This window comes from Coccomyxa subellipsoidea (assembly GCF_000258705.1).
Source record: "Coccomyxa subellipsoidea C-169, whole genome shotgun sequence".
NCBI classification, from domain to species: Eukaryota; Viridiplantae; Chlorophyta; class Trebouxiophyceae; family Coccomyxaceae; genus Coccomyxa; species Coccomyxa subellipsoidea.
This window is the reverse complement of record NW_005178037.1, coordinates 484,796-493,736: the sequence shown is the minus strand read 5'-3', so window position 1 is coordinate 493,736 and position 8,941 is coordinate 484,796. Positions and strand designations below refer to the sequence as shown.

Here is an 8,941-nt window from a genome sequence, read left to right as displayed (position 1 = left end):
ACAGCACCCGTCAGAAGCCTCACACAGACTGCACTAAGACTTTGGTCATCGCTAGGTACCACATCCACTCCAGTCTATCTTATGGCACGCCAGGTGACTTGACACTACAAAACTTGACATTGACACAATCAAGTTGGGTGAGACTCCCCTGTCTGGTCATCTGCACGTTCTGCCCTCTTCTCTGCATAAGCTCGACTCAGCCAAGAAAGCACAACCACATGCTGCAGACACACGTGTCATGCAATAGACCTCTGCAAGAAGTCCGCTCCAATCCAACTTATGGCACTGCAGGTAGGTTGACAGCTACATGACTTTCTTTGAAGGCCATAAGTAATCTCAACCCTGCAGGCGTCTGTAAATGGACAGCACATAGACATGGAAAAGAGTCCCCCCACACCCTACATCAGTGAGAAAGGAGAAAACTTCCCTCCTTCCTCAGCGGCATATTCTGAACTGCTCACTGCATGCCTCAGCACAAATACTACCACCCCGCTGTAAGAGGCACCTCATGACACAGCTGATCAGCCCTACTGGTGGTTGTGGATGGGCAGGACACACGCAACGGAGAATATTCCCCGCTCCCCACAGAGTTGAAGGGAAGAATTCAATTTACAGTTATACCAGCTACATGTTTCAAGCTGCTTGCTGCATGCGCACCCGCATGCTGCGCTCAAAAGATCTCATCCCTGGAGGCGGCTATAGACGGACAGCACATAGACGATTGAGAAGATCATGGAAGCGCCAGACGCGCCGTAGAGGACAGTGGATAATTTGTTGACCTGCTCGAGTGTCATGGCTCCGGTTATGCGCGCGCAGAGGGAGAGCAGCAGGTTTCCGCACAGGCGGCCGAGCGTGCCTGCCTGCGTGGAAAGCAGCCCCGCATTCCATAGTCCTTTTGCCATGCGTTCGTCGATCACCTGCTCACAGAGGAGGGGTATTTAGATAAGACTTCCATTAGGGAGAAAAATGTGCCTGATTGGCTGCGCAAGGGACCATGATTGCCAATTTTCGTGCCGTTTTGAGCGAATCAGCAGTATCGGCTGCCTTGTGAGAAATTTAAAGTCGTATTGTTGCACAATGATGTCTGCATGTGCTTTTGGTGCGTTGTGCGAGACTGCTGGCGAGAAGGGGCACTTGCGGCGACAAAGTTTGCGTACATGAAGCGCAGTGAAAACCCTGCCAGCACACAGAGGCAGCCTCTAAAATGGGTGCTCACCAAACTTCTTGACCCCTGTCCCACCAAGGCTTGCCAGGCAGTGCACCCTGACATGCCTGCAAAAGCAGGGCACACTCCAGAAACAGCAAGGATGTCAAGCAGAGCTGACACTCCATATAATGCTCATATAATGCTCATAAAACTTGGCCCCGGCTGGCGGGGGCGGTATAAATACTGAGCACCGTGCCCACGGTTGATTGGGTCTTGCTTGGATCTGGCAAGTCCATCAAGGGGTAGGATTTTGGCAGCCTTTACTGCAGCTTGTCTGCAGACGCACCTTGCTTCCGGCAGCAAAAGCGTGTAATAATAACAATAATAATAATAATAATGCTCATAAAATAGAGTGAGTTCAAGGAAGCGTGCCTTGGAGGTGAGGGACATGGAGACTGCTTCCAGGACGATGGTGCCCATGTACACCAGGGCGCCTGCGATGAAGAAGTTGGACATGGGGAGGGGCCCCTTCATCAGCGCAGCGCAGCCCGCCAGTGTCACCAAGATCGACGCCAGCTGCAGCACAACAGACACAGAGTCGATCAGTCAGGACAAGCAATGCGAGCCAGCTGCACTGGAAGCCCACACAGACCCGGTCACATGAAGGCCATTGGGCAGCAGCTGCATTGCAATAGCACTAGATGCAATCCTTATTTTCCTTATGGACAGCAGGGCACAACTAGGAGAGCCGCCGCGTTTCCAATGCATGTCCGCATGTTCTTGCACTTACATTCCCACTCCTCCATCACAGGACCAGCAGCTTTCATGTCACGGGGTACACCTGCTCCTCAGCTGCTGCACGATGCGCGCTCTGCAGATGCTTCATCATCCCCAAGAAACTCCAATTTATTTTGAAAACGCCATGCTTGATTTGGAATTCAAATGTGGTGCGCACGGTGATGTGGCGGTCTGGGAGCTTGGCGGAGAGGCGGCCGACGGTGAAGTTGACTAATGGAGCCACCAGTCCCAGCACGCCCAGCATGACACCCACGTCCGAGTTGGACCATCCATACGCCATCTCTGTGAAGATCGGCAGGCCGTCAATGTACGCCTGCAAGGAAACGCCCGCGCACTCAGCTTCGCTGAGTTTCTCATCATGCAGGCTGATTTGCACACCAGGTGCAATCCCTGATCAAGAAGCCAGGGTCCGCATGTGAGTGCAATGACTTGCACATGCACATGCATGCTGCTAGCACCTGCACCTGCAACTTGTGTCACCCAGAACCGCTCCTGCATCATGCCTATCATACGTAAAGGCAGTACATGCTGCTGCTCTCTATCTCTCTGCCCTTGCTTCTTCAAATGTATTCCCTTTATCCTTCACAGGCTGATCCGGACAAAAGGCAGATCTGCTCGGTGCTGCCAGATTTGACAGATCTCAACCGATGGTGACCTTGGATGTCTAGGCTCTCGATTGTCTTGTTTCATTTGGGTGCTGTCAGTAGAACAGAGGGAGCGTGAGAGGCTTCTCGGCGCACCTGCTGCACGACTTTGAGGATGTAGCAGAGGAAGATGCAGCAGGAGGTGGCGACGAGGGGTGAGCTCCACAGGTGACTCAGCCGCGCCAGGTAACCCTCCTCCTCCAGCTCACCCGCCTCGTCATCCGAGTCCGCTGAGCTGGACGGCGGCGGCGGGGGGACCTTGGGCAGCGGGGGGCCCGCCTCCACGTCGTGGGGCGTTCCATTCGCCGCCAGCAGCGGCTCGCGCAGCTCGTCCCTGCGCGCCACACAATGTAATTTTCAATAGCTCCATATGTGCTGAAACCCCACACTAAAAGCTCGCAAACCTCTGCACGCAAATTTTAACATGGGTCAGTGCTGTCGGGTGCTGTCTCAATGTGTGTTTCTGCCCAGCTGCAAACGCCTCACTACAGCCTGGAATCTGTGAGAGACATTCTACGCGTTCACATTCACCTTCACTTTCACACATGCCAGCAGTAAAACAATTGTTAGAACCAGGCAGCACAGACTGGAAAGTAATAATGAAGGCAGAAGTGCTGATAATATAGCGCAAAATCATACAACGTGGGGAGCAATTGCTGGAGATTGAAGGACAACGCAATGGCAGAAAGGGCGCTCACGTCTTCTTCTTTTTCTTCAGAGGATCCTCGAAGCCAAAGTAGGCGAAGATCATGAAGATGAGCCAGGCCACGTTCATCAGCCATCCTCCCATCGTGATCTGCCCCACACCCATTAGATGTAAAATTTCCTGATAATCAAAGCCATGGCATCTTCATTTTGACCCAAACTGGCAGAACTTCACCCGAACACCTCAGGGGATCAGCACACAACCATGCATGGGTGATAATTTCTACATGCACCTCAATCCTGGTGCCAGACCAGGCACTGAAGCTCTGAAGCAGAGTCAACAGGTTGGTTGTATCACAGCGCTTCCAGCCAACTCAGGGGTTGTCCTAATGCCCGGCTCTGACTCTCACAGCCACCGCACGGCACGCCATCTTAATAGAATGTTCAGACAGGACAGCTTCACATGAAAACACCACATGAAGGTGAGAGGAGAGGAGAGCAGCCGCACATGGTCAAATGTGAGGCCGGCAAACTTGAGGGTGGGGAAGTGGGACAGGGGCAGCGCCAAGAGGGGACCCAGAGCCATGCCCACAGCGCTGAGGCTGACGAAGAGCGCGCTGGCCCACGTGCGGTCCTTGTACGCCACAAATATCGCTATGTAGCGCCGGTTCACCGTCCTGGCCGACCCTGCGCGCGCAAGCATTTCTCGTGATTATGATATGCCTCTGCTGTTGACAGCCGTGGGGCTTCTGCAGATTAGCTGCAGGTGAAGGCTGCCAATTCACCATCCTCCGGCAGACTCTGTACAAACACAAACATCGCTATGTAACGCCGGTTTACCGTCCTGGCCGACCCTGCGCGCATCGCTCCTTTCATCCAAATGCAGGCCCAGCTTGTTACCTACTTTCGAAATTGAAGAAGAAGTCATCTTGGTGCAGTACACCGCGTGGCAGGCCATAGCCCCTGATGTCCATTGTCATGTAAACATGTTGGATGTGCTCAAGACCAACGGAGTTGGATGTGCTCAAGACCAACGGAACGAATTCTCATATGGAGGAGTTAACAAGCAGCCAAGGTGCAACGGAGCCTGTGATGCGGTGCTCATGGCTTGAGCTATTGCAGCACATGAGGAATGTATCCATAGCATGTGGTGCAACAGCTCAGCCTTAGAACACGCATGACAACCTTTGTCATAAAGCATGTCCCCTTTGCGTGCATCGATTTTCACAGACCGAGCAGAGATGACCCAAGTTTAGGTGAAGGTGCCACTGGATTGAGGAGCACATAAACCAAAAAGCAATGCAATGAGACCCTTGGCAGGGGAAGTCCCAGGGGGCCGCATATTTACTTCACATTTCCCTGGAGTTCCCATCCAGAAGGGGATTGTGAGGGGGCCGACGCACCGAGGCCGGTGATGAGGCGGGCGAGGAAGAGGAGCCAGACAGCGCCCAGGTCATAGGAGAGGCAGTAGGCCAAGTTGCCCACCAGGCACGCCGTCGCGCTGGCCAGCAGCGGCGTCTTGTAGTCGTGGTTCGTCCATATGCTGTAGCCTGCGCGCCACCAACCCATTTGTTTCAGAAGTACTCCACTTTGGCAGTCTGATCACACCATGATCAGCTCTTAAACCTCCTGTCCACGTTCACATATTGGTGGCGACTCGAAAGCATGCAGACACAGCATGCAATGCCTCCCGGAGGCCTTCCTTCCTCCCTTTCTCTGATGCACAGATGCTCTCAACAATTTCACAGCATATTGGCACTGTTTCCTCTTGAAAAGAACAGCATCTGCTGTGGTCAATAAGCACCAGGAAGCCCACCAGGCAAGCCTGGCCAGCACAGTGATTTGAACGTAGAGAATGGGGCATTTTGATGCATATATGGGGACGGCAGCAGCCCACCGATGGTGCCCGGGATTGTGGCGATGTCACAGCAGCCGATGATGATTCCCACCATTGCGTTGGGCACGCCGATCTTGCGGCACAGCTCCGTGATTGTGGGGATGATGAGGTTGTAATTCGCCATGTACAGCCCTGTCACATGCACCAGAGCATTTGATGTTGAGGCAGCGCATTCCCACGATTGATTGGGTGTTGCTTGGATCTGGCGAGTCCATCAAGGGGACACTGTTGTAGCCTTTACCTGCAGATTGTCTGCAAACGCACCTTGGCCCTGATAGGAAAAGAGTATAATCATAAGAGGAATAACACAAGCGCATGTGATGCACTTCTTGCCAGCCATGCGCCACAAGAAGCACAGAAACTAGACGAGCTTGTCAGCAGTGGCAGCAAGTGAGTCATGTGCTGCAAAAGGAATCCCCCAAATGTTCCAAAATTGAAGGGGAGCATACCAGAGTTGATGCAGTTGAGCAGCAGTCCTCCTGGGGTGGCCAGGGCATCCTCGTCATCCGGGGCCGGCTCGAAGATACCAGCCTGCGGAGACAAACACTCCATAAAGCATGGAAATAGCACGGACAGCACCCTTATGGGGCTCCAGTATTTACCCCTGACGGGTCGGTGCCCGAGCACTTTAAGGAATAACCCTCTTGCGCTGGGCCCTAGGAGGCTCAGAAGAAGTTGCCTGTGACATGCCCCTGGAGGCAATCTCAAAGAAAGCATTCACCGCTGCTGCTTTGGCAAACGTTGCTGCAAAGGGCAGGTAATGCAGCGATGTACAGGCGTTGCTCGACCTACCTAGTCTTTCAGATTTCATGCGTGTGTAAATACAGATAAATTCATGAACAGGGCTCTCTTCCTCCTCTCATGCTTGCATGCAGACTCAAAAGGTACCCCTCACGCAATTTCCGACAGCATTCCCAGCAGAAATCACATCTAAATTGTCCCCTGAGCAAGAGTCTCTAGGGTGATGAGGGCTCTGCGCGCATGCATGCAGGCTACTGTGTACTATATACCCAAAATGACGGGGTGCATGCCTGGGCCTCCTGCCAGGGGATGGGGTGGATGAGTCGCGCGTTGCGGTCCGCCATCTCCAGCGCAAACTTCATCTGCTGCAGCAGCTCGTCCAAGTCCAGCCCCTGATCGGGCTCCGCGCCCGGCAGCCCCGGCGTCCATGCGGGGGTGTACCTGCGCCGGCCCATCACATATCTCATGGCGTCATCATTCGATACAAAAGATGCATACAGGGTGTGAGCGGCTGCAAAATTCTAAACACGTGCAGCGATGCGCAAAGCATTTTGAACATCAATGTCAGATCCCACAGATGTTCACCTCCAATGACAGACCTCAGACATGCATCAATATAGTTTCAGTACCTTTTGTGAAGGATATCTCATGGTTGAGAATGAAGGAGATCAAGAAGATACCCTTACGATGGGGTACCCATTGATTTTGGGTATTCATACACTCTACAGAAAAGCTGGAGACGCTCGTAGTCTGTTCCACATTCACCTCAGAAGTAGTGTTGCCACGCATGCCATGTCCACCAGGAGAGCTTCAGGAATAGATTGGGAAGACATAAGAAAACAGGCACCCGAATCTTAATAAAAGAAGGGGGGAGACGCACTTGAAGGAGGTGCGGGAGCTGAGGCGGCGGCTGAGGGTGCGAGCGGCCTTCGTGTCGGCCGGCAGCGGCCGCGGCGCCGGCACGGCGGCCGCCGGCGCGCGGCTGGCGACGCCCGGGTGCACCGCCATGAATTTCTCGCGGCACTCCCTCAGGTGCTCGTACACATCCCTCACCTGAGCAGGCCCAATGTGAACTCTTCACGTTGCAGCATGAGGCATTGAGGCACTCTCCGCCCATCATCGTAATGCGCGGACTGCAATAACTTATTTAATTTGAGTCATGGATGTCCTTATGATTGGGAGAGGGGCATGTCCCCGATGGTATAGCCAAAAAGGGGCTTTCGTGCCCTTCTGGTGAAATCTGTACAGGACATGCATCAGTTGCATGGTGTGACTTGCCTTCTCAGAAGCCTGGTTGAGTGCCTCGTGGCTGCCCATGGCTTCCAGCTCGCGGCCAATGGACTCCTTCAGGAAGGTGCCCTGTTTATGGCACAATAAATTCGTCAGGAACAGGATTTCACCCTCTTGTAGCAGAAACCACCTCCACACGACTGTAGCTGGTCAGCCAGTCCCCGTTGATCAGCAACGAATGGTGTCTTGAAGCAACAAAAGGTGCCTTGAAGCAGCTTGCCTGAAGCAGCTTCCAGCCAGGCTCGTGAGGGTGCTCCACCCTAAGTGTGAGGTATCCTGCGCAGAGAAATTTGCAGTCAGAAAAAGTCATTACTGGCAACACCCATCAAAGACAATCAATATTCTATTTACGCCCATCCATGCTAAACATTTCCATGCTAAACATTCCCTGCTCATGTAGACCAACCCACATGGATGGGCTTGGAGTAAGTTTCTGCAGATGAAACATCAAGGATAAGGGGAAAGAACTGTACCTGGCTGTGGCTTCGTGGGCTCCACATTCTTCGCGTACTTCTTCAGTATCTTGCGCAGGGCTGCAGTGTTGAGGCTGACATAGCCCAGCAGGTGGAAGATGTCCAGAGCAATGGGCCGCAGGCTCCTCAGAGACGCATCCAGATGGTCCAGCTGCAGCACCAAAATGCACACTGGTATGTAAATACTCTTGTAGGTAATATTGTGCTTGTTTTTGTCATTTTTACAAAAGAATGCCCTTGTTTGGGCGGGCGAGGGCCGGGATAAGCACTGAGCACTGTGCCCACGGCTGATTGGGCCTTGCATGCCTCCCATGCATGTCATGCCATGCCATGTCCTTGCATGGGAGGTGCGTGGAAATACTAGAATGGTACGGGGGGATGTGAGGCTGAAAATTGGTGTCGCACCACTTCTTCTGGCTCTGGGGGGCTAGCAGCTGTGGTTTCAGCCATGCTCCTTGCTGCGCCGCCCTGAGTGCTGGAAGCAGCTGCCTTCGCTGCGCTTGACTTCTCTCGATAGAAGGCAATCACCTGTCAATTGACCACAATCCCCCTTAAAATTTGGTTCCCTCTCGATTGCACAAGGTGCTTGGACGCGCTGTTATAGCGCACACGGATGAAGAGGTAATTTTAAGGGTGATGGTGAAGACATGGCATTAATCTGCACCTTCTCTATCTCTGCATCCAGCGACTTGGCGAAGTCTTCCTTGCAATCCTCCCGCCCCTGATCGTCTTGGGCAACCATGACGGCTTTCATTTTGCGTTTCAGAAGCTCGTAGTTGATGTACTGGGCCGCCCAGGGCACCCATCGTTCACGAGCCAGCCGTTCACCGAATCGCATCTCTGCGCCGAAACACCTATCCCAACAGCGGCAATGATGTTTGGAAGTCTTCCATTTTGTCCCAGGACAGACTGGCAGCACAAATATTTTTTCTCCAAGTCGCAGATCCCAACTCGATGAGGAGATACTACAGGGCTGATCCTGCATGTCAAAGTGCTCACCTTGCCCTTCTTAGTCGTATATCAGAGGTAGTTCATTTCAATATACCTTATGAGACTCGATGCATGCAAGGAAAGGGCCTTCAAAACGATGTAACCCTAGTGGAACATCTTCTCCCTGCGATGCTCTATTTAAGAAGGGCTTCTATGTTCCCAAGCGCTGCCGAAGTTCAATAGGAAAATGTATCATATAGATAATACGCAGATTAGCTTTGCTGAACCGAGGCATGAAGCGGAGTGCTTGCATCTCGGGAATTTGATTCCGTTTAAATTGGAAAACGATGCCATCCTTGGCTTCGCACAGCTTCCA

At 52.9% G+C, this 8,941-nt stretch overlaps 1 protein-coding gene across 1 annotated transcript; it reads right to left on the bottom strand.

The window, feature by feature from the left end:
* Positions 1 to 680: 680 nt before the first annotated feature.
* COCSUDRAFT_41263 (MFS general substrate transporter) lies at positions 681 to 8,473 on the bottom strand (the record flags this gene model as incomplete). Its single annotated transcript, XM_005648402.1, has 18 exons — positions 681 to 856; positions 1,135 to 1,176; positions 1,217 to 1,272; positions 1,494 to 1,723; positions 2,103 to 2,258; positions 2,686 to 2,923; positions 3,288 to 3,385; positions 3,743 to 3,921; positions 4,638 to 4,784; positions 5,132 to 5,263; positions 5,581 to 5,662; positions 6,142 to 6,313; positions 6,753 to 6,925; positions 7,124 to 7,231; positions 7,293 to 7,438; positions 7,636 to 7,786; positions 8,041 to 8,163; positions 8,300 to 8,473. The coding sequence occupies 18 exons, from the start codon at positions 8,471 to 8,473 to the stop codon at positions 681 to 683; spliced, it is 2,583 nt and encodes an 860-aa protein (XP_005648459.1).
* Between the last annotated feature and the right edge of the window lie 468 nt (positions 8,474 to 8,941).